General features: G+C 40.0%; 1 protein-coding gene across 1 annotated transcript; it reads right to left on the bottom strand.

Moving 5' to 3' along the window:
• SMIM13 (small integral membrane protein 13) lies at positions 1 to 26,686 on the bottom strand. Its single transcript, XM_003363740.5, has 2 exons — positions 26,490 to 26,686; positions 1 to 4,313 (listed from the first exon to the last, which is right to left on the bottom strand). The coding sequence occupies exons 1-2, from the start codon at positions 26,563 to 26,565 to the stop codon at positions 4,126 to 4,128; spliced, it is 264 nt and encodes an 87-aa protein (XP_003363788.1). The 5' UTR covers positions 26,566 to 26,686; the 3' UTR covers positions 1 to 4,125.
• Positions 26,687 to 26,939: the final 253 nt, after the last annotated feature.

The following is a 26,939-nucleotide window of genomic DNA, read 5'->3' as shown; positions in this document are numbered from 1 at the left end:
TTTGTTTTCATTTTAATTTATTCTGTGCAGTTTAAAGTGAAAGGTAAAACATCATACAAACCACAGCTTTACAGTACTGACCAGTTTTAAAACAAAAACAGTGAATGATCATTTACACACATTCCTCATCTCTAATTTTACATCTTGTTAGACAAAGGTACTAGTAACACACACAATTCTAACTCCTTATAAGCCTATTTGCCAAGCAGCAAGATTTTAATGCATCATATAGCACAGCACAGGATGTTTCCTGTAAGAAACCACAGCAGCAGTATTTGTGAATGGTTATGCATAGAACTGACTTGGGGGCTAACGATAAACATTGGTTATAAGACAGCAGCACCCACACATTAACAAACAGAAAATGTAACTTTTACCAATATAAGATAAAATGTTATTACTCTTTATGTTTTAAGTTAAAAACTATAGGATACTTTAAAAGCAGACAGTATAAGGTGCTTTAATTCTAGACTCCGTAACAAAATACTATTCCACCAGTTGCTTGAGGGTCTATCACCTTTGAGTGCTGCTCATTGGCTTTTTAAAGTCAACTTGAAACATAAAAGCACTTGAAGTTTACCATCAAAAGCTAGTTACATTGGTTGCATGTTACATTAAAACATACCTTTTAAGAAAAAGTGACTTAAAAAAATACCACACTGTTGACTTAAAATAATTTCAAAAATTGTTGCTCTTAAAAGTAAAAATGAACTACTTTCAAATCTTTCAACACATTTTGGTTTAAAATGCCGTAGTTCGTGAAACCATTGTTTAAAGTACTCTCAACTTTCAGCAAAATAACGGTGTGAAGGTGTTTTTAAACCTAATAACATCTAAAGAAATGGGTCAGCACATGTGTAAATTGGCTATCCACCAAATAACAAAGTATTTATGTTTCCATGATGAAAACAGTACTACTAAATCCATCGGATGAATCTTTTAGTTTGATGAAAATATTAAAAACCTCATTTAACAGTGCCACACAAACATTTAGTGTTTTTGGCATTTAAAATCAGAGCAATGCTACCAATACACTGACACAGGCAATTTTCACAGAAGTTTCAGAGGCAAAAGAGAAAGATCTGGAAATGGTTGGTTGGGAAGGAAACGAAACAACCTACCAGAATCCTCAATTTTAGAATTAATCCTCAAAGGTGGCATACTTGATCACCATTATTGTTTGTGAGCATTCAGACAAGACTAATACTTGTATGTGTTTTTCATGCTCAGGACCTTCTAAACCAAATTAACCACAAGCTAGTCTGTCTCCTACTGAGAAACTGAAAATGCACTTACAACGAAGTTCTGGTAATTTCAGCTACAAAAGCACTAAAACAGGAAAAGAACAGAAACACTATACCACACAGATAATTCTGTGTTAACAACGATTTCTTGTCTTTTTAGTGGCCTCAGAAATATGTACTATGTGGGGGAAGAGGGGTGCAGGGGGGAAAAAAAAGATTTTAAACAAAGGAATTAGTTTGTAGAATTTTCATATTGGCATCAGTGATTTCTTTTGACTCTTAGGATTTAAAACATGGCAGGATGTGAACTATGAATATGCTTTCAGGTATACTTCCCAAGTAAGCTAACCGAAAATTTCTCAAAATTCTATTAAGAAAGACATCCTTGAGGCATAAATATTAATAAATAATACCAACCTGAAGACTTTACATGGATTAATTTGTAGAGACCCTTGGAGAGGTGGGTAGGTTACATCAGCCATCACTCTTTAATACTGACACAATATGGAAGCTCATCAGCTACTTAAAGTTTGTCAGCAACTATTATTATCTAAACCTAAGATATTCACCATAAAGCAGAACCCACAGCTCAAAATGTTAGACTATGAAAGATCTACTTTAAATATCCTCCCAGTATCAAGAAGCCTTTTAATCATTAATTTTTTTTTCTGATGATCATTTTAATATATTTAGCTAGTATGAAGCACTAAAATTAATGCTTGAAACTTGTGTCACTGTTTCGTTAATGCCTACAGTCACATAAAAATAAAAAACTGCATCCAACAAGGAAATGAAGACAGAAAGATTGCGCCCCACTCTCAGCTGCTGGGGTTTTCCCCAGCAAATGCTTAAAATTAAAGTTACATTCTGTAAATTCCCTTTTAGTATATCCAAAGGGCTACAGTGACAGCAGAGGTGTTCATCAGGAATAAAACTTGGGGCAGAACAAGCAAGCTGTTAACAAACAAAACTATCTATCGGCATCAAGTATGAGGTATCAAACACAAAATTACACACCATCATAAAATAGAGGTGATACGCTGTGATGACTAGTTCTTGAGAAAACAGGTTAAAAACATAAAAAGAACTTAGATTAATAAGTTGGCTTTGCAGTTCACTCTTGCACAAAGCAGGTAACACTAAGCAGGAAGGTTCTTTGATCCATCTCTCTTCCCCAGTAAACACACAGCCCAAAGTCCAGTGAAGACAAACACAGGAACCTGGCAAGACTCATTTTACAGTGAAGCAGGCATTTTCAGCCACTCTCTCTTCCTCAATACCCTGCATCTCTGAGGTCTTGTCACGGAATTATTGTTTGTGAAGAAGTAATTTCTCCACCACACACGGCTTGAGCATGAAGTCCTCCCATACAAAGGAGTAACTAATCCTACTCTTCCTAAAGTAGAAGCCAGCACTCAGGTTCCTAAGTTACTACTCTAAGATCCGGAATAAGTTGCCAAAAAGAAATCACAGAGGATAACTATCTTAACAAGAGGCAGAATTAAGTTCCCAATAAATAAGTGCTATCCAAGAAAAAATAAATTTACAAACTACTTTTTATCTAATCTAAGATACCATCAATTGTAGGATGCACCATATGTATCACTAAGAAAAAACACAGGCAATTAAACTACGATGCAATGCTTTTGTATCATGTAGAAGGTTTATATTTATTGAAACAGCTTTTAGAGTCAAACAGATTTTTTACCATATCCATCTTGTGCAAAAGTAAAGAGAGTCTATGAAATAAACTGGTTAAGTTACAACTAGAACTTCAAACTCTGAGACCGACTCTTCGGGACCACTTCCCAGACCACAGCGGCCGAGGTGTGCACTCTTCCACACGACAGCACCCTTGGTGTCGGTGAGAGTGCTGGTGACACAGCATTTCTGGAAAGAGTGCTCCACCGCTGTCTTCCGTTTAACGTCAGCAGGAAGCTTTGGACAAAACGATGTTGGCCGCCTTAATGACAGTCCTGCTCGACGCATGAATCGATCGCACCAGCCTCGTGTTGCTTTGAATTTTGTTTCATCTATTCCAAGCGTTTTGGCAATTTCTCCCGCCTTCAACTGCATCGCCTGGCGTGTGACAGGCAATCCTTTTGCACACGTCTCACTGACAAAATGTAGCACAGCTTCGTCTACCTGTGGGTATCTTCCTTTCTTAGGTCCCGTAAAGCACTTTGTTGTTGCTTTACAAGAAAATATGGAATTTCGGTCATTCCTCCAGCGACGGATATTTGCTTCACTGATATCAAAAGTGCGCCCTGCTGCTCTGTTCCCATGCATTTCTGCATACACAATAACTTTCCGTTTCAATGCTGAATCATAGTGTAATCTTTTTGAAGACATTTTAAATGCCAATTAAAACTGACACATCGGATACCCACAATACAGTGATGACGCTATGACAAGCTGAGAGTTCACACAGGCAGGCTGGATAATCACACCATGACTACTGCCCGGTTGACAGCAATCTCGAGATGCATTCCAATTTCAGACAAGGTAAAATGTGAAAACAAAAACCACAGAAACAAAAAACATACATTATGGAACTAATAAAATACGGTTTTTCAAGCCTATAATATTTACCGGATTCACAGCAGTGCAAGAAAATAAGCCCAGGAGCCAAAGAACAAGCATATAAGTAAAAGCTGGTGAAGCAAAAGATTATCTTTAAGATGAAATTTGCAAATGGTCCAATTTGGTTTTAATTCCCTTTATTTTCATATGGCTTTACATGTAAATCGTTGTTTGAATTGGATTTAAAATCCAAGTGCAAATGTTCCTCAATCTTTTAAGCAAACTGCAAAGCCACGTCCTTAAAGACAGATGCTCCCACCTGCCTTCCATCCTCCACTAGGGCGGGACTGCGGCTGCGTCAGCGGCCTTCTTCAGCAGCTGCCCTCCTTTGGCGAGTGGACCTGATCCTGTGCGGAGACGATGAAGGGTCTTCTTCTGTTTCAGATCCTGAAGGCTCATGATCTCCCTCCTGGGATCCTGTGTCTCCCACCAGTTCCCGCAGAAACTTGAATTTCGACAAAAAGAGGTGCCATACAAAATACCAACCTAAAGAGAGACAAAAACATTGAAGAAAAATCATCACACACAATGTTATCAACTGACAACATTCCAGTTAGTGGGGGGAGGTATACTACAAATAATATACATAATATAAATAAATACATATTTGACCACAAATATATATTTACATTATAAACACTTATTAAGCATTTACTATGGATAAGGCATAAGGATAAACTCTGGGATTATACAGGAATGGCAAAAACAGTTTCTGCCTTTACAAAATTTGCAATCCAAGCCTGGTCCATCCACATTAAAATTCTAATGAGATTATGATACCTAAGTAGAAGTGTTTATTATATTAAAATCAAATTTTTCAGAGCATTTTTCTGGGGAAGAAAGAATATACTATGCTAATATTTACTCAAAGCAACTTTTCTTCAATTAGAATGCTAAAGACACTAAATGGCAAGAATCAACTGCACCACCCTGAGAACTTCTCAGTCAGGATCAAGCTATTCAAAAGTTTCCAGAAATAACAAATTTTCACAGAAAAGTAATAAATTTTCTTCAATTACATGATGAAAGAATAAAGCCAGAGCACCAGTATCTTCAGTTCAAGATTTAAAAAAATACAATATTCTTGGGGGCTGGCCCGATGGCGTAGCAGTTAAGTCCACATGTTCGGCTTCAGCAGCCCAGGCTTCACTGGTTCGGATCCCAGGTGGGGACCTAGACACCACTCATCAAGCCATGCTGTGGCAGGCGTCCCACATATAAAGTGGAGGAAGATGGGCACAGATCTTAGCTCAGGGCCAACTTTCCTCAGCAAAAAGAGGATTGGCAGCAGATGTTAGCTCGGAGCTAATCTCCCTCAAAAAAAAAAAAATACAATATTCTCATGTTAAAGTGATTAAAAAGTTTGAATAACTCTCCTTAAAAAAAAAATTTACTAATCAAGTTTCCATTATTTTTACAAGAAGTTTTACATGTACTAAGTTGTCAATGCCCACAAATAAGGAACGAACAATCAAGGAGTGTACAGGACAAACCTCTGGGCCCATGACTGACTGCTCTGAAACGCTAAGAGCACAAAATAAACAAAATCAACCACTGTAACAAAGGTTCTCACGCTGGCATGTTTTCTTGATGCCTTCTACTTTAAACTCTCTAGTCTCATAGAAAAGCAATGGACCACAGCATATTCTGATGACATTTATGAAAACAAAATCCAATCAGCTTTTCTAACCCCAGCATCACACCATTCCAAGATGAATGGCCACTTTAAGGAAGTTCCTAATTTTATGTGTTTCTTTCTTACAATCTCTGAAAAAAAAAAGATTAACATAAACCCCTTTGTACTAAAAGACTAACTTCAGAGATTTAATCCATTTCTCAGGTTTTTGCTCTCCTTTAAGCTTGAGCACTGAGTGCTCAATGAACCACTTAACTCTGTGAAATAGTACTTTAATGATGTTCCAAATTAGCAAGCTCTCTTTTCACCCAAATTTCTTTGTAAAAACAGGCACAGCAAATTAGTAGAAAGAACGCTGGAGAAGAAGTCAGGGGCCCCAGTTCTGATGGAAGATTCAGAAAGCTATTCTGAGGAAAAAATGAGAAGGGAGCTAAAGGGCTCAGGAGCCTGGCACTGAGTTCAGATTCTGTAAAACGCTCAACTGACACGAGCTGTGGTTGTCCCTGTGCAGTGGAATCTGAGGTGACCTCTATTTTGCTGTTTAATCATCTTTTTTTATTGAGTTACAATTTACCTACCATAAAATTCACCCTTGTAAAGTGTACGATTCAGTGGTTTTTAGCTTATTCACAAGCTTGTGCAACCATCACCATTATCGGACTCCAGAACATTTTCATCCACCCCCAAAGAAACCAGACCCATTAGCAGTCACTTGCCATTTGCTCCTTCCCCCCGCCCCTGGCAACGGCTAAGCTACTTTTCTGTCTCTATGGATTTGTCTATTCTGAAGATTTCATATAAATGGAATCACAATATGTAGTCTGGGTGTGGCTTCTTCCACTTGGCATATATTTTCAAGGTTCATCAGCCATGTTGTTGCATGTATTACTTCATCCCTTTTTAGTGTTGAATAGTAATACTCCATTGTATGGATACATCATATTTTCTTTAACCATTCACGAATTAAAGGACATGTGAGTAGTTTCTACTTTTTGGCTATTATCAAAAACAAGGTTTCCGTTTTTGGGTTGCAATAACCATTTGGGTACAAGTTTTTGCATGGGCATGTTTTCATTTCTCTTGGGTATATATCTAGGAGTTTAATTGCTGAATCAGATAGTAACTTTACACTTTGTCATTTGTGAAATTGCTAAATTGTTTTCCAAAGCAGCTGCACCATTTTATACTCCCACCAGCAATGTATGAGATTCCAATTTCTCTACATCCTCACAAAGACTTCACTGCTCACCATTTTTGTTACAGTCATCCTAGCAGGTGTGAAGTGGCATATCATTGTGGCTTTTATTTGCATCTCCCTAATGACTAAAGATGTTGAAAGTATTTGCATGTGTTTATTGATCATTTGTATATCTTCTCTGGAGAAATGTCTATTCAATTCCTTTGCTCATTTTTTAATCAGTTTGTATGTCTTATTATTGAGTTGTAAAAGTTCTTTACATATTCTTGACACTAGACCCTTTTCAGATATATAATTTGCAAATATTTTCGGCTAGTCTGTGAGTTGTCTTTTTACTGTACTGATAATGTTCCTTGAAGTACAAAAGTTCTTTATTATGATGAAGCCTAATTTATCATTTTTTCTTTGTGAAATCCAATTTATCTATTTTTCTTTGATTTCTTGCACTTTTGGTGTCATAGCTAGGAAACTACTGACTGACCCAAGGTCATCAAGATTTATACCTATGTATTCTTTGAAGAGTTTTAATTTTAGTTCTTACACTTAGGTCTTTGATCCATTTTTACTTAATTTTAATGTGAGAAAGGGGTGAGAATTCATTCTTTTGCATGCGGATATCAAGTTGTTCCAAAATTATTTGTTGAAAAGACTGTTCTTCCCTTCATTAGCCTTGGCACCTTTGTCAAAAGTCAAATGACCATAAATGTCACAGTTTATTTCTGGACTTGCAATTTTATCCCATTGATCTGTATGTCTATCCTTATGCCAGTACCACACCATCTTGATTATAGTAGCTTTGTATTAAGTTTCAAAATAGAGAGTATAAGTCCACCAAATTTGTTGTTTTTTTTCAAGATTGTTTTGGCTATTCTGAGTCTCTTGCATTTCCATGTGAATTTTAGAATTATCTTATCAATTTCTGCCAAAAAAGGCAGAATTTTGATGGGGATTGCACAGAATCTGATGCGGGGATCTATACTGTTTTTTAAATAGTTCTTCGTACTTACCAAATTTTTCCATGATGGACACATATGATTTTGATAATCATGAAAATCAGGAGAAAAACAAGTCAGAAACTGATAAGTAAATCATGAATACACTCTAGATTTCTATGTTTTAAATACTCCAATGCTATTATTAGCCCAAACTAATAAGGCCAGTTGATTTCAACAGATACTAAGGAAGATCACTAACTCTTAGGTTAATTTCGAGAATACAACCTAAAAGTTAAAAGAACTCATTTGCCCAAGGTACTGTGCTAAATAGAGATTATAGAGGTGAATTTACCACCAGGGAAATTATAATCAAGCTCAAAGATCTAGTCTTGACTTCACAAAAGCCAAAGATTCCAAAAGTAGCTACAAGGGATAAAATAACCATACAGAAAAGTAACGATGGTTACTGGAAGTCTTTTGACTGAAAGGAGACTATGCTGAAGGGCTGTCACCACTGGGGTTCCCACCATCAAATACTATAGTGCCTTTGGGATGGTTAAGAAAAGCAAAGTCTCCCAGTACAGAAATCTACAAAATATGGAACTGAGGATAGCTGTAGCAGTCATAAGAGCATTCAGCTAGATCACAAACTCTTTCCCAATTTTAATAAAGAAAAAAAATTTTTTAAATCACTGCCAGCAACCAAACAATGTAAAGGATTCAATGTTAAGTGAAAATTCAGAATGTGGTGGCCAATGAGAGGAACTCCAGAGTTTGGAGCAGCAAGATACAGCCACTACCTCCACACTCACCATTCCCCTCTCGACCCACACCAGCTAGACCACCAGACTTCACATCTCTTTAGTTTTTACCCCTAAATCTAGAGATAAGCAAACTTGAAAAGTATGCTAACTTTTCCCTACTCTGCCTGGGCGTAAGGGATGCGAGGGTTGGCGGTAGAGGGGGAGTTGTGGTTAGTGACACTGCTTCCCACCAAAAGTCAAGAGGTAGAGAATTCCCCTAACAGAGATACGGAGTTCATCTGCTGGGCAGCCAAAAAAGAACAAATATCCACTGTGCTTGGTTTTTTACAATGACGACTGTAATGACAGGGTGGGAATGCAAAGTTAAGAGATAAATTGTAGTGTTGATAAGAACTGCAGGGGTATTCACGAAATTGAGGGAAGTTCAACAAGCTGCTCTCCAAGGAAAATGACTAAGTTCTTACACAGCTGTAATTCTGGGGAGAGAGATGGCAGGAGGAGGCGGACGGGGGATTTCCAGATCGTGATACCTAGGATTGGTAAAATCTCACGCTTCTACAACGGATCGTTTATCAAAGAAGGTTAATAGTCCAAACAAAGGATGACACTAAAAATTCCAGGCAGTTTGATGAGAAAAACAACTATACACAACATATTTATTTTGGAAAAAGAACCATTATTAAAACCCCAATGGGTGTATATCAGGAAAAACATGACTTAGCAAAGAAGAAACTAAGAGAGGTACTATAGTGCCAGATAAAACTGCCAATATCTGGCTATGTTAATTAGATACGGAAATATATAATAGCTAACCTTCTTTTGTTTAACTTTGGGACAGGTACTATGAGGAAATGCTTTGCCCATATCATTTATTGGCTAAATTGTTATTCAATTTAACTGAAGTGTCTACTCACATACTTCTGGTATGTCACACTCCCTGTAGCTGATTAATAGGGCCCTGTCCTATTCAACCAGTTTTTCATTTGTCTGTTTTGCTGAGGAAGACTCACCCTGAGCTAACATCTGTTGCCAATCTTCCTCTTTTTGTTGCTTGAGGAAGATCAGCCCTGAGCCAATACCTGTGCCAATCTTCCTCCACTTATATACATGGGTTGCTGCCAGAGCATGGCTGACAAGTGGTGCAGGTGTGTGCCAGGGATCTGAACCCGTGAACCCCGGCCACCGAAGCGGAGTGTGCCGAACTCAACCACTACACCACGAGGCCAGCCCCCATCCATAGCATTTTGCTTGTACTGATCTTACAATAAATACAAAGTAGAAAGTCATATACATAGTTCATCTCCTCTTATCCTAATAAAGCAGCTTTTAGTTCAAGTAACAAAAACCCTGACTTAGCTTAATCAAAAAGGGGGAATTTGTTATTAGCTTACAGGAATGTCTCATCGAGGGCATGGGAGGAAGCACCCTTACAGGGACTAGAACTAGAAGAAGACTCTTGTGAACTGGTCATTTTCTCAGCATACATACTTGCTTCACTTTCTTCTAGGCTTCTCTTACACATAGCTGCTGCTTCTTCACAGCTTTATATGACTTCTTGGTTCATAGCCTCAAAACAAAGCAGCCTAGAATCTTTGTCCCAACTTGGGTCAAGTGTCAAGCCCCAGGACCAGTGCTTGTTACCTGGGTCAGGCATTGTGAACATGGCTGTCGGGCCACCTCCAAGAGTCAAGGGTGACTTTAGAGATTGGAGGGGGGGGGATGGGATAGCCTGGAGAAAGAACTCCAGTAAAGATGTCTCCTCTACTTTTATTAAGCAATAGCCTCCTGAAGGATGGTCTCCTCTAAAGAAGTCATCCAAACAAACCATCCCTGAGCTGGGCAGGCAATTCTTTTGTTGGATAAAGTCTAACCAAAACCTTCAATCTTCTTGGGAGCTGCCTCGATTCCTTCAACACCTCAACACAATGTGACCTCTGACCAACATCCACAGTGCAAGAGGTCCTCAACCACTTAAGCAGAGGAACTACTTGGGGTAGGGGTAAGGAGGAATCAGATGAGGCTGGGAGTCATATTCTCCCTTTTAGGAAAAAGAAGATATGTAAATATAAGGTAAGTTCAAAAGCATTTATTATCCAACGTAATGGCCCTAGTTAAGATATGTGATTACGACACTGCAGGCATTCAGAAGCAGCAGCACTCAAACCGGTTACTCACCATACTCTGCTAGGGAACATGTAGAAACTACAGACTCCCAATGACTCATCCCAGATATCCCAAATCAATCTCCAAGGATTGTGCTTATTCATTTTTTTAAAGCTCCCTAGATGATTCTGATGCACACACAAGTTTGGAAAAGAGAAATTGAGTGAAGAAGAAACAGGAGTGTTGTCGCAGATCAATTATGGAGATTGGCCAGGGAAAAGGAAAAAGAGATTAGCAATGGAGCACCAGTGGGAAAAGACGGAACAACAGTTGATCAGATCACCTATTTGAGAAGATCCCACTTGAGAAAAAGCAACAAAAGCCTTATTAGTATTTACTAATTGGACAAAGTGAGTATGTAAGAGGGAGCTATAAAGAAACTCCTCTGACATCACTGACCTGGGGCGATGCTGCAGGAGGACAAGAGATGTGTGATGAATGAGGAAATGGATGCTCAGAAGTTGGACATAAAGAATGATTATATCTTTGCTCCAAGTAGAACTGTATTGTGTCTGGTTATCAAAATGATTTAATATAACACTTATGTATTCAGAGTTCGTTCCCTTGTATCCAGTGAACGTAAGAGAAAACAAGTGGAAAGTTATGTAATACAAAATACAGCGTCACACTACCTACTTGTTACTGGTTGTAAGAGAACGTCAGATAGGGGAGTGGAGTGCGTGTTGGGAGGGGCAGAGGCACCACAGAAACAAAGGATAGAATCACCAGTTCAGATTTACAATTCTTGACTTAACATTAGATCAGCTTAATTTAGACTCTGGGCCCTAGTGACCAACTTCTCCCACGTGTGTGTATGTATCTTTGGGGGAAAGCAGGAGAGGAGGACGAATAGCCACCAGACCCCAGGCTACCTCTTACCAAAAGGGCCTTACCCTTGGACCCTGCATGCCTACAGCAAACAGGACCTCTAAACACAAGTGTGGCTCGACAGTCCTCTCACCCAGACCTGCGGGACACACACCAGAAACTCTCTGCCTACCCTTACTCTATAGGGCGTGTGTCTTGTACCCTGTCCAGGGATTTAACAAGAGACATGGGAAGGAGGAAGGAGAGAAGAAAGGAGAGGTGGGGGAAAAGACTGTCCACAATTCCATGCACTTATAATCAGAAATTTGTCTGTTAAAGCAAGTACTGCAGTTTTTCATAGTTTAAAAGGCAAGTCTGTGCCTTGCTGCAGCCTCACGCTGGTGAGCACTCTATGTCAGAAAACTGGCTGGCAACAGAGGGTATGTATTCTGGGATAAGCAAAAGAGCACTTGCTTGTGTGTGCCAATAACCAAGCGTTAGTTGAAAGGATGAATTTCATGAAACACTCTGTACACTGTTTTTCTATGCAAGATAAATGTACTGGCAGCAGAAGGGCAGTGATGCCAGATGAACTTGAGAGATGAAGCATCACCATCAACACACCACAGACCCAGGGGAGAGCTGTAATTATAGAGCTCTCCATTCACAGAGCGCTTTTACATTCAACATCTCATTCAATCCTCCCAATAGCCCTCTGAATTTATTAGAGTAGGAATATTATCCCCATTTTCTAGATAAGAAAATAAAGGTTCAAAGTGACTTACAACCATGGAAGAGGGCGGTTAGGCAAAACAGAACAATGAATTTAAAAGTGTATCAAGTTTCTCAGATTTTCAAAGTATGGCTAAAACACAAAACGGTAATTAGGGAACCAAAATTTGATTTCACTGAGCAAGATCTTTTTAGGTCAAAAGCCCAGGTGCAGTATAACCACAAATTCCTAGCAAATCTTTGTGAAATCATTCCAGCAGAGTTACATCATCTCACCTTCACAAGGTATCTAAGTGGTTAACTAACCAGCTCAGCAGTAATCTCAGTTTGTAGAAAGCTCTTTTCTGTCTTCAATCCTCTTACCTTATTTTCATTTTCCTCTGAAAGCAGCTAAGGCTCCCTTCTAAGATCACATGTCCAAGGCCACAGACACAGGCTCAGCAGAAACAGAGCCACGCTCTTCCAACTGCTTCCACAATGCTCCCTCCACTGCCCAGCCCTTTCAGAACCACATACCAGGCAACACCGGAAGCCAAGCCCCTGGAGAGACCCTTAGTGATCGACACAGGATGGAACCGTAATACCTCCACACACCCAAAACTCTTTTATCCAATAAATGTAAGACATTTTTAAAGCTGCCTTTTAAAACCTCTCCTCTTTCTATTTTCTCCTCCCTTTGGTGATCACAACACTCTCATGCATCCAAATATTACCTCTATTACAAATCATGGCCAAATTTTTCATCCATACCTTCTACTTTTCTTGAACTCCAGAAAGGAATCTCTACCTGGTTGGCTTGAAACACCTTAAAAAAGTACATACAGGGGCCGGCCCCGTGGTGCAGTGGTTAAGTTTGGTGCGCTCTGCCTTCGGTGGCCCGGGTTTGCAGGTTAGGATCCCTGGTATGGACATGCACCACTCATCAGCCATGCTGTGGTGGTGTCCCACATACAGAATAGAGGAAGAATGGCACAGATGTTAGCTCAGGGACAATCTTGCTCAAGCAGGAAAAGAGGAAGATTAGCAACAGATGTTAGCTCAGGGCAAATCTTCCTTAGTAAAAAATAAATAAATAAAAGTATATACATAAAGAGCTCCTTCTTCTGATTGTCATGTTTGTGATGGGTATTCTGTCATCTCCCCATCTCTCTGGTGGAAAAGGTTCCTTTTCGGCACATTGCCTCTCCCCTACTTTACCTCAGTGCTATAGATTCTACCTTAATAACCCACTCCCGTGTGTTTCCTTCTGTACATTCCCAGTGCCACTCTTTATCCAAGATCAAATACTTATTATCTGTCAACTGGATTATCACTATAATCTCCTATCTCAGAGACATGTTGGAGCCACACTGCTTGGTTGAATCCTAACTCAACAACTTAGATGCAACTTGGGCAAGTTAACTTCTATGTGTCTCAGTTTCCTCTTCTATAAAATGGAGATAACAGTACCCACGCTCAAAGAGTCAACGTGGTAATAAAAAGAATACATGTAACATGCTAAAAAGAATGTCTGGCCCATAATAAACACTCATGAGACATTAGCCACTGTTATTATCTCCTAGGCTCTGGTCTCTTCCTTTCTAGGGCAAACTCCACAGACACAAAGTTACTACCACTATTACTGAGAATTTTTAAGCATCATTAATACATGATTTTCCATCATTCTAGTACATTTATCTCTTAAGTATAGTGCTCTCTTGGATGATTTATCTAGCACTTCATGCTCACTTCTATCCCTCACTGTATTTTTGTTTGTTTGTTTTTTGGTGAGGAAGACTGGCCCTGAGCTAACATCTGTTGCCAATCTTCCTCTTCCCTCCCCCCCCCCCAAAGCCCCAGTACATAGTTGTATATCCTAGTTGTAAGTCCTTCTAGTTCTTTTATGTGGGAGATGGCCACAGCATGACTTGATGAGCAGTGTGTAGGTCCATGCCCAGGATCCGAACTGGCGAACCCAGGGCCACCGAAGTGGAGAACACAAACTTAACCACTACAAAACTAGGCTGGCCCCCTTCATTGTATGAATAACTAATTGTCTGTCATCCCCTCAAGAAAGAAGTTTCTTAAGGAAGAGAAATGTATGGTTTATTAATGTTGTCCACTGTGCTCTCTCTTCCTTAGAACAGCATCTGGCAGAGTAGATACTCAAAACAAATCAACCAACCTCCATCCTCTCCCCACCCACCCACACACAAACTACCCATGAATTTAAAGGTTTAATGATTTTCACTAATTAACCCATTTCAGAGCTCTGGTGACGCCCAGTATATAATATAGTAGCTGATAAATGTAACTGCTGGGTGACCTTTCACAAAGATAGTGAACAACCTTATCAACCAAGTTGACCTGACATGTACAGAACATTCCACTCAATAACAGCAGAAAGCACAACATTCTTTTCAAGTGTATACAGAACTTTCACCAAGACAGATCATTAATTAGTCCCATTAAATTTAAGGGTAAACTCTCTTAAATTTTATTACACAAAATACATTTTCTGACCATAACAAAATTAAACTAGAAATTGATTAAGAAAATGATATATGGGAAATAATCAAATATTCAAAATTTAAACAACGCACTTCTACATAATCCATGGTTCAAAGGAGAAATCATAAGAAACTAGAAAGTATTTTGAACTGAGTAACTTTTTTTTAAAAATTCAAAGCAATACCTGGAAAGAAATTTCTATCAATAAATATCTATTTTTTTAAGAATAAGAAAGGTCTAAAATCAATAATCTAAGCTTCTACCGTAAGAAACTAGAAAAAAGTGCAAATTAAGCTCAAAATAAGTAGAATAAAATAAAGATATAAGCATAAAGCAATGAAATAGAATATGGACAAATAATAGAGGGAAAAAAATAATCAATGAAACCAAAGCTGATTCCTTAAAAAGACGATTAAAATTTATAAACCTCTAGCCAGACTGATAATGAAAAAAAGAGAAAGAAGACAAATAACCAATATCAGCAATGAAAGAGAAGACATCACCACAGATCCTACAGATATTAAAAGCATGATATAAACTTTATCCCTGTAAATTATACAATTCAGATTAAATAGACATAGTGCTTAAAAGACACAAACTATCAAAGTTCATTCAATAAGCAACAGTTATCTAGAATAGCCCAGTATCAATCAAAGAATTTGTAGTTAAAAACCCTCCCCAAAAGAAAAGTCCTGGCCCAGATTAACTCTACCCAACCTTTAAGAAAGAGAATATGAATTGTAGCAGACACATTTTCATAATCTCAATGAGTCAAGACTTTACCTTCGTGTGACCTGTTCCCTTGAGTGTGGGCAGAACCTGTGACCTACTTCCAACCAAGAGAATATGGCAAAGGTGATGGGACAGCCACTCCCATTATAAGGTTATGTTATATGGTAAAGGTAAAGGGATTTTGCGGATGTAATTAAAGTCTCAATCAGTTGACTTTGAGTTACTCAAAAGGGAAATTATCCCAGGCGGACCTAACTCAATTTTAAGTGAAAATCTTTAGAAGAGAGACTGAGACCTTCTCCGGTATCAGAGATTCTCATGCTTGAAGAAGCCACCATAAGTCCTACAGTCACGAGAAAGTGAATTCTGCTAACCACCACATGAGCCAGGCCAATACCGCAACTACAGACTTGTGAGATGAGGAGCAAAGGACCCAGCTAAGCCATACCGACTCCTGACTCATAGAAACTGTGAGCTAATAATCACATGTGAAAATGCTAAGTTTGTGGTAATTTGTCACACAGCAATAGCAAACTAATATAGCAATTCTACACAAACTCTTCCAAAAAACAAGAGAGAAAGAATGTTTCCCAACTCATTTGATGAGCTCTGCATGACTCTTAGGGCAAACCAGACAAAGGCATTTAAGAAAACTACAAATACTCCTATGAATGTAAATAGGAAAACCTTAAATATTTGGTAAATCAAATCGTGCAATATATAAAAAAGATAATACAGGAGCTGGCCTGGTGGCGCAGCAGTTAAGTTTGCACATTCTGGTTCGGCGGCCTGGAGTTCACTGGTTCGGATCCCGGGTGTGGACATGGCACTGCTTGGCACACCATGCTGTGGTAGGCATCCCACATATAAAGTAGAGGAAGATGGGCACGGATGTTAGCTCAGGGTCAGCCTTCCTCAGCAGAAAAAGAAGAGGACTGGCAGTAATTAGGTCAGGGCTAATCTTCCTCAAAAAAAAGAAAAAGATAATACATTAAAACAAGAGGGGTTTATTTGAGGAATGTAGAGTTGGTTTAACATTCAAAACTGAATCAATGTAATTCACCATATTAACAAAGAAAAACCACATGATCATCTCAAAAGATACAGAAAAAGCATTTGGGAAAAAATCCATCTATTTCTAATTTTTTTAAAAAATCTCAACAAAGTTGGAAAAGAAGGAAACTTTTCTTCATCAACCTGATAAAGAATATCTACAAAAACCCCACAGCTGACATTATATTCCATGGTAAAAGATTAAATGTCCCTTTTCAAAAGATCAGGAGGAAAGTCTGCTCTCAGCGCTCTCTTCCAACACTGTCCTGGTGGTACAGTGAGGCAAAAACTAAAAGGCATACACACTGGAAAGAACAGGTAAAACAAACTTCATGTGCAGTTAACACGAGCCTCTGGATAGGAAAGCTTATGGAATTCACAAAAAATAAAGTTAATAAGCAAGTTTAAAAGTTTTGCCAAATACACTGTCAATATACAAAAATCATTTGTATTTCTATATATTAGCAGCAAACATAAAAGAATACCATTTACAATAGCATCAAAATATGAAATCTTTACAGTTAAATTTGACAAAATTAGCGCAAGAACTATATGATACATGGAAATATATAAAATGTTGCTGAGAGAAATTAAAGTCCTAAGAAAAAATGGAGAGATACAATATGGTCATGGATCTCAACAGTAAGATGTCAATTCTCTCCACCTTGACCTATGGATTTAATAGATCTATTTTGACAAGCTGATTCTGAAGCTTAAAATGAAATGCAAAGAATCTAAAATAGCCAAAACATTTTGAAAAGAATAACAGTGCATAACCTACACAATTGACATAAGGATAGACATATAGGTCAATGGAACAGAAAAGTCCAGAAATAAACCTATACATATAGTGTCAATTGATTTTCAACAATTGCCTTTTCAACAAATGATGCTAAATCAGTTGGATATCCTTACATAAAAAGAAAAAAGAACCCCAATCCTTAACTCAAACCATACACAAAAATTACCTCAAAGGAGATCACAGACCTATGAGAGTAAAACCTAAACATAAAACTCCTGGAAGAAAACATAGGAGAAAATCTTTGTGACCCTAGGGTAAGAAATGATTTCTTAGGACTCAAACAGCATGAGATATGAAAGAAAAAATTAATAAATGAGACAATCAAAATACAAAACACTTGCTCTTCTAACGATACTTAAAAATGAAAAAGCCAGATATATATTAGAAGAAAATATTTACAAAAAATACATCTTATTGATAAAAGACTGAACCCAAAATACATAGAAAATTGTTACACCTTGGTAATAAAAGACAACGCAATTTTTTTAAATGGCAAAAAATTTGAAGAGACACTTTATCACATGACTGTTGAGAATGCAAAATGTTTGGCAATTTCTTATAAAGTTACCCAAGAGAAATGAAAATATACATTCCCAAGACTTGTAACTGCATGTTAATAACAATAATAATGTTTGTAACAGCCAAAAGCTGGAAACAACTCTAACATCCACCAATAAGTAAATGGATAAACAAATTGTGATACATCCAGATAATCGAATATTATCCATCAATAAAAACAACGAATCACTGACATACACAACACAGATGGATTTCAAAAGCATCATGCTAAATGAAAGAAGTCAAACACAAAGCATGTTGTATGAGTCCGTTTACATAAAATTCTAGAAAAGGCAAAATTATGGTTCTGGAAAGCCATGCTGTTGTCACCAGGGGTTTGAGGACTGACTACAAAAGGACACGAGGGAACTTTCTGGAGTGATGAAAACGTTCTGTGTCCTGATTCTGGTGGTAGTCACACTACTGCATACATTTGCTAAAACTCATCAAATTCTGTAATTTCTGTTCACACTTTTCTGTGATCAACAGATTTTACCTTATTCTATCATCTTTGAAATGTATATTATCCTAAGTAAAAGGATATTAAACTAAGGATAGTTTAAATTTCTAAAACCAGATTTAATCTTTGAAAATCTATTTTTCAAACACCAATTACTTCATATTTATTCATCTGTACCTCAATGTAAGATAGATAAGCAGAAATACAGTCGACCCTCAGTGTTCCCAGATTCCACTGCTTGCAAAGTCACCTACTGGCTAAAATGAGCGAGGCTGAGTGCACTGCTCAAGCCAGAGAGCTAATTAAGTGGCAGTGCTAGTAGTCTTTAAAGCGAGATCAGCCAGGGTCTGACTCTGTCCACTAACTCCCTGACCTTTAAGCACAGCAGGAACCTGGGACTGGGTACTAGACAAGGTCTACAAATTCCAGTCTGCCAGGGTCTGTTGAACTAGAGGGCACAACCAAGCCAACCTCTGGAGAAGGAGGGTCTGCACACCAGACAAATAACTACTTCCCTCTCCTCTGGTAGGCCCACACTGCTATTCTCCTACGACCTAAAGACTTCAAATGTCACATACGCTTTTGACACAGGGGCAGGCAGACAGAAGTGGCGTCACTGTTGCTGGGCCACACTACAATCAGAAGGCCACCACCACTCCCAGTCCCTACTGTTGCTGCCTTAGCTCAAACTTTCATCAACCGTTAAAGCTAACCTCCTAACTGGTTTCCTTGCTTCTAGCCTCCCACTCTCCACACACTGTAGCTAGAGCAGCCTATAAAATTCTAAGTTCCTGCTAAAAACTCTTAGACAGCTCCCCACAGCCCATCAGAAAGCATACACTCTGCGGGTGATGCTATAAATTTAATGCCACCATTTGGATGCCTCCTGTCCCCATCTATAACCTCATCCTAGTCAATTCTTCAAGTGTCTGCTGAACCAGGGGGCACAACCAACCCAACCTCTGGAGAAGGGAGGGTGTGCACACCAGACAAATAACTACTCTCTCCTGTAGGCCCACACGGCTATTCTATTTATCCATTCATTCAAATATTCGTTGAGCACCTACTATGTGCCAAATACCATTGTTACTGCAACATACTTGTCCAATGATAATGAAGAACCAGAGGTAAAAATGAAGCAGAGGAAGCGGACAGGGGGTACGTGTGTATGAGGCTAGTGTCTTACAGAGAGGCTAGGCAAGCCTCACTGACAACTGGAATGACAAAATTGCCATTTACAGAGATGGAGAAGGCTGCAAGATCAAGAATGTGGTTTTAGATAGGCTAAGTTTGGAATGCTCATTATATTCATTGTTTAAGAGATTTTATAACCCTCTCTCCAGGTCCCCTCCCTCCCAGGAGGTCAGGGAGTGGAGCTGAAACTTCCCACTCTCTAATCATATGTTCTGTCTTTTCGGTGACCAGCCTCTACCCTGAAACTATCTAAAGGACCCTCACTAGCACAGACTAAGGCATGATCAAAAGGGGCTTGCTATGAATAACACAAGACGCTCCTGTAACTCAGGAAATTCCAAGGATTTAGGGAGCTCTGTGACAGAGACCAGGGACAAAGACTGAACGTATTTTTTATTATCCTACTGAGATGAACTGAGTGCTTGCTGATTGCTCTTGGAGCCTTGGGCAAAGAAAAAGCTTGTTTCTGTTTGAAAAGAAGATGATAGGGAATGAATATACACATGCGAGTTGATGAATTTCATATAAAAGTACAGCATACCTACACTAGTAAACCTTTTCTTAGACTTCTGCAATCTGTTGTTGAAAGTAATGACTAAGCTGTATCCCCTTCCAGAACTTGTGACTTGGTGGTAGGCCCAGGTTGCAGTTATCTTTCTATCTCAGACCCATGCTTACAAGAGATGCTCAAATATCCAGGGGATGAATGAGTGTATGACAGATGGCCCAATGAGTGAGAAAAAATGAGGAAGGTAAAATAATGCCTAAAGTTTTGGGCCTACACTGAAAACAAGGAGTTGTTTCAGGGAAAGATTCTGAGCCCTATGAAACAACCAGAAAAAGGAGTTAGACTCGTGTACGTGGAACTGGAGCTCAGAAGCCTGGTCTTTCCTACTGGAGTATAAGACCCTCAAGTGCAGACATTACGCTTTACTAATGTTGGGACACCCACAGCCACCACCACAGCACCTGAACATACGAGTTCATTAAGCGTATTTTATTCGGTAATATATGCGTTATCCATCTTGAGAGAACCCTGGTTTGTTCCTGGTAAGTTCTTAGGACTTATTTGTAGTGGAAATTTAACTTAATTTATATTGAGGAATCCTTCTTCATCCCTTCTTCAAATAGAGGAGGGCCTACTGCATGCCAGGCACTAGTCTGGGATCTAGGGATAGAGAACAAAGCAAACGAGGGCCCTGCCTTCACAAAGCTTACACTCTAACTGGGGGAAACAAACACATAAGACAGCTCATTTCCGAAAGGGTGAGAAGTCTGAAAATGAAGGGTCAATGAGACAGGGCAGGTCTCTCTGAGATGACGGTTGATGTGAAATATGAATGAAAGGGAACCAGCCATTTGAAGAACTAAAGGAAAACTGAGGGCAAAGGCCTAGAGGAGAGTACTGGGTTGGCCTGTGGCAGAATGTCGAGAATAGTGGGGAGGAAAAGGGAGAGACGAGTGGGAGGGGGCTACAGCACACAGGCACTTGGAGCCCACAGTGAGAAATCTGGGTTATATTTCAAGGAAAGTGGGAAGCCATTGGAGGACAGGTTTTAAGCAAGTAGTGACATTTTTAAAAGAGTGGTAACTGATCTAGCAGACCAAAGGAAGCAAAAATCTGGATGGCAGGAGAGGGGGATACCAATTGGAGCCAAATTCAGTCAAGAAGTGTGGAAAAGATCAGGACTTGGGATAGGAAGAAGGTGGGGAAGGAAAAAGGATTAGCTGAAAGTCTATTTACAGAACTGTCATGCAGGCAGCTAAGTCTGTAACTCTGACGCAGAAAATGAGAGGATTCATCTCTGGAGAGATGGATACCTACAGAGAACACACCTCCAGACACTAACAACTGGGGACTCCCCTGGGGATGAAGCCAGCCTACTGCCCAGTCACCCTGCCTTGAGCCCAGAGCTGACACTGAGATTCACCATCATCTTTTACTACTCCACCTTTAAACACGAACAGAGAACAGATCACTAGACATTTACAGAAAACCTCCAATCACAAAGAGTCCAAAGCAAACAAGCAAAAAGAAAATACATGGAAGAAACAAAGGCAATGTAGAAACAAGAAAAACACTTCATTAAAAAAACAATAGGGGCTGGCTGGTGGCACAGCGGTTCAGTGCGCATGTTCTGCTTCTCGGTGGCCCGCGGTTCGCCAGTTCGGATCCCGGGTGCGAACATGGCACCACTTGGCAAAAGCCAGGCTGTGGTAGGCACCCCACGTATAAAGTAGAGGAAGATGGGCATGAATGTTAGCTCAGGGCCAGTCTTCCTCAGCAAAAAGAGGAGGATTGGCAGCAGTTAGCTCAGAGCTAAACTTCCTCAAAAAAAAAACAAAAAAACCCAATAAAAACAACTATAACTAATATGCGTATGGAGATAAGATATTACACACATGAAGCAAGAACAGGTACTATATTGGGGCTGGCGTGGTGGTGTGGTGGTTAAGTTTACATGCTCCACTTCAGCAGCCCAGTGTTCATGGGTTCAGATCCCAGGCGTGGACCTACACACCACTCATCAAGTCATGCTGAGGCAACAACCCACATACAAAAAATAGAGGAAGATTGGCACAGATGTTAGCTCAGGAACAATCTTCTTCACCGCCCCCCCTCCCCCAAAAAGTGAACAGGTATTACACAAGAGAAGTCATCATTGAACAAGAAAGCTCTAAACTTAAAAATTGATAGCTGAAATAAAAACATAAGAGATTGAAGATAAACCCAAAACACCAGAAGAAAGGGAGAGGGAAAAGTAAGATAGAAAATAGGAGATAAAAGGAAAAAATTAAAGAATTGGCCCATAAGGTCCAACATCTAACTAACAGACGTTTCAGAAAGAATAAAGAAAATGGAGCAGAGAAAATTGTCAAAGATCTAATAGAAAATTTCCCCAGAAATAAAGAACAAATCTGAACCAAAAGGGCCCAGAAAAATGAAAGAAAGAGAAACATACCAAGGCACATCATTATGATGTTTCAGAACAAGATAAAAAAAACTATCCAGAAGGCATCTAGAAAGAGAAACAAGTCAATTATACGGACAAGGAAATGGAAGGCATCAGATTTCTCAAAATCAAGTCTAGGAAGCTAGAAATCAATGGAGTAATAATTTTTAAATTCTGGAAGAAAATTATTTACAACCTGAAATCTATTCACATTATCAATCAAGTATAAAGGTAGAAAATAAAATAAGACATTTCCAGGCAGGTATTAGCTCAAAGAATTTTTTTCATGCATTCTTTCTTAGAAAGCTACTAGAAAATATGCTCCAGCAAAACAAGAGTGTAAAGTGAGAAAGATGATGACACAAGATCTTGAAAACAGGATTTAGAACTGAGAAAATAAAGGTTAAGCAAAGAATGAAAGCTGCCGAGAAGGAAGCAAGGCTCCAGGACTAGGTGAGGGAGTTGGAGGAAGGGGTCAGGGGAGGCGAGAAATACCTCCTTTCAACACATAATAAATATTACTGATGAGTACGTGTAAGAGATTATGGAATATTGGCAGCGGACCAATTAACAATGTGTACATAGAAAGAAGTAATACTAGATTAAAAAAAAGGCAATTATTAACTTTAAGAAAAATGGAGAACCATATAAGGAAGGACATATGGTCATATTACACTATTTGACCAGCAAGGACTATTTACATAGTCAAAATATAAACCTTGACTACCAAGTCAGCCAAAAAATGATCATTAATGGCATGCAGAGAAAGAAATGAGGATTCTACCATGGTTAATAAATAACGTCTGAAATTGCAAAACCAAGAAACAGCCATGAATATTATTTAGGAATATGGAAGTAAATAACTAGGGGAAACAGTGAAACTGAGGGTTGAAAGGAACTACCTTTTCATGTCTTTTAGTACTAGTGACTTTTGAAACTTTATTTCTTTTGTTAAAAACTTTCAAGAAAATATTGTCTTAATAAAAGAGTCCGGCTAGTATATGAAAAGTGCATTATAAAGAAGGGGGGGAGTGGAAAAACACTAGTCAGGAAACTAACGCAAGCCAAAGATGACAGCGGTGGTGGCTGTGGACATGCAGAAGACGACATACTTCAGATTTTTTAAAAGAGGTAAAACTTAGGAGACTTCAGATAGAGTTGTTATTTGTAAGGGGAGGGGGATGGGGAGTAAGAGGAAGGGCAAAACAAAAGAAACCAAGGACGACACCTACGTCCTTGGCTGCTGGTAACATCTGAGATGGGACGGGGCGTGGGGGGGAGGGGGGACGACGGGACGACGTGGGGTGGGGTGAGGTCAGGACAGACAGGACAGCCACATGGCTGATCTGAGATGGGAATGGAATGGGGCAGGGCAGGCGGACAGGTGGTAGAAATCAAGAGTTCTGTTTTAGCTGTGTTAAGTCTGAGATGCTTCTTACATCTCCAAGTGGGGATCAAGAAAAAAAATTTGCTGCATGAGCCTGGGGTGTAGGACAGAAGTGAGAGCTGGAGATATCAACTTAGTCATTAGTTACAGTTAATATTTACATCTTTAGAACCAGATAAAAATCCATTGAGAGAGAACAAAAGAAATGAGGAAATAAAAATGTAGATCTGTACTATAACATATTTCAGAAATTTCATAGAAAACAGCATGCATCTCATGGCGTAAGGACAAGTACTAATCCATAAAATTTTTATTTCAGAGATAGAGAGATGATAGGTAGATAGGTGTATATATAAACTGATTGATATACGTAATTTATAAACTTACGAATGTACTGGGAATAATGTAAAGTGATTTCCTATTGTGAATTATGATCAAAAAAGTCAAGAAATTCTAGGGGATGAGAAGTCAGGAAAAGATAAAAACTAGCCACTATGGTAGGAAGAACAGCATAAAAGTATAGTGTACAAAAGCCAGGAGAAATGCTTCATGGAAGAAATGCTCACCTGTACAGAATAAGTATGATAAGTTAAGTACAATTAGGACCAATAAGTGGCCATGGACTTGGCAATATGGAGGCCATCTGTTATTGACCTTGACAAGGGCAGCTTCAGTGAATGGCAGGAGCGGAAAACATTATCGAATGACTGAGAGGTGAGAAAGCAGACATGACCAACATAGACAGCAGAAGGAAAACCTCCTGAGGAAGCTGAAATTTGAAAATCAGAATTCACTACATGAAAGAGCCAGTCAGAGTTCTAAACTAAACTGCGCTATGAGGTTCTTGGGGCAGACCCTGTCACAGATTTCTAACTGCAATGTGACCGTATTTGGAGAGAGGGCCATTAAAGAGTTAAGATTAAATGAACTCATAAGGGTGGGGCCCTAATCCAATATGACTGGTATCCTTCTTAGAAAAGATTAAGACACAGACACAGAGGAAAGACCACGTGAAGACACAGGGAGAAGACAGCCATCTATAAGCCAAAGACAGACGCCTCCCAAGAAATCAACCCTGCTGACACCTTGACCTCAAACTTCTAGCCTCCAGACCTGTGAGAAAATGAATTTCTGTTGCTTAATGTCTGTGGTAATGTCGTTTATTAATGGCAGCCCTAGCAAACTAACACAATACCCTTGTTTCTCTCTCAAATCTGGTAGGATCCTTCTCTCTTCTCCCCAAATCCCTAGTCAAACATGAAGCTAGCCCATCATTAGCTCTCCCAACAAAAAAGGGCTTGGATGACCTCTTCATTAGAGCTATTACTTCCTGACCATTCCAATCAAAATAAGGCCTTTTACTTACCACACCTCACCTCTCATTCCACAATGTTTTCTGAAATGAAAGGCAGGGCGCTTTTAGAAAAATAAGTAAAATTAAAGTCAAATCGTTATTGGGAGCTGAGAGAGCAAGTCTGATGTATGTAGCGATCAGGAATTTTGATGCCCCAAAGGCAAGTTTGGCAAATATTCTATCCAAGGTGTTGTATGGTCTGTGTGCCACATCCCCATCTCCAGGCAGCCTGAATCTCCAAATCAGGAAAAAAAAAAAAGCACATGCTTCTCCTTTTTCTCTCCTTCCTCACATCCAAACAAATCACAAAGATCTGGTTTTCCTTACTTCAAGAATCTTAAACATCTACAATTAGCCCTAAATCCTGATATCACAAGCAGGAAATTGAGAAAGGCTTTTCAATCGCTGTATCATCAGAAAAGAAAGGCTGTGTAAGTGAGAAGCTTTAACTCTGACGCCTTAGTAAATCAAGAAAATTAAAAATATAAATATATAAACACAAATGCACGCATATGCACAAGTGCACACATACCTTCTCCAAACTCAGCTGATACTCAGCATTTAGCACATTAATCATGTAAGGAATAAGCCCTACAGTATTTATTTTGAATTCTGGCCAATCCCTGCATCAACCTGAACCCACACTTCAATATCATAATTATAAAAAATTCACTGAATCTGGTTCTAAACACTTCCCAAATTTTCACAATTGCTCAGTCACTCTGCTAAGAGACCTGTGGTTGTCAGTTACTGTGTCTAAGGAAATCGAAAAGATGTAAAATTGCTCTAGTATTACTCTGAGAGAGAGGAGTTTTATGTCCTCTCATTCCACGAGGGAAAAAACCAACAGCAAACAAAAGAGCACCATTATTACAGAACTAAGACTTAGGCTACCTGACCCTGGAAGTTTAACATCGCCGCTGTTTTTAAGTTCTGCCTAGTGTCATATTTCTGTTTGGAATTTAGTTTAAGCCTGAACTCGAAGTAAACAAACAATTTCACGTGCGCTTCAAACCCAACTCTGTCCGTATCGCGGATTCAATGAAGAAAGCGAAACCTCTCATTATCATTAGGGTCAGAACCCGCAAAAAAGAAAAAGGAGTAACCAATCACTTCACCCTCGAATACAGGCCAAGGTTAAAATCTGGGCAAACTGTGATAAGAACGGCAATCAAGGGCGGACGCTGCCGGGGAAGCAGTATCTGGTTCAACCCCGAGTCAGGATGCCCAGCCCTGGATCCTGTTCCTTCCCTCTCCAGCATGCCAGCGGGCCTGTATCAGTCAGGGGTCCATCTCCTCGGAGCCCACTCCTGATGGTGGACAACAGATGACTTTAAGACACCAATCCATCCACGCCTTTTTTTTTTTTTACCAGCCCAAACAAGCAAGTCAGCACCGTGTGTACCGCGGTGTGGAACTGCCCTACGGCGATGCCCCACTCACCGCACACCATCAGCAGCAGGACGATGAGCAGCGTGGCCACGAACACCAGCAGGGTCAGCCCGACGTTGTGCCACATCTTGGGGGGCGGCGGGCGGGCGGCCGCGGCCGGGCGGGCGGCGCGTCCTGGGCTTCAGCGGCGAGCGCCGGGCGCGGCTGGCCCCCGGGCCGGCATGGGCGGCGGGCGCCCCTCGGCAGCGCCCCCAGGGGGCGGGGCGGGGCGGCGCGGGGGCGGGCGCGGCTGCCGGCCCGACCGACCCTCCGTGTCTCCCCGGCCGGCGGGGCGCGAGCTGGCGCGGGTGTCCCTACGCCCTCATCGCTCCGGGGAGCCGCGGACGCGACGCCCGGAGACCCCGGCGGCGGCTGGATGCGCTCCCATGGCGGACGCCGCGCGTTCGTGGATAGGAGAGACGGCGAGCACAGGACCGCGTGGCGGCCACCCGGCCCTCGTCG

Source organism: Equus caballus, chromosome 20 (genome assembly GCF_041296265.1).
Source record: "Equus caballus isolate H_3958 breed thoroughbred chromosome 20, TB-T2T, whole genome shotgun sequence".
NCBI lineage: Eukaryota > Metazoa > Chordata > Mammalia > Perissodactyla > Equidae > Equus > Equus caballus.
Note: the sequence above shows the minus strand (reverse complement) of the source record. Positions and strands in the feature narration are given on the sequence as shown.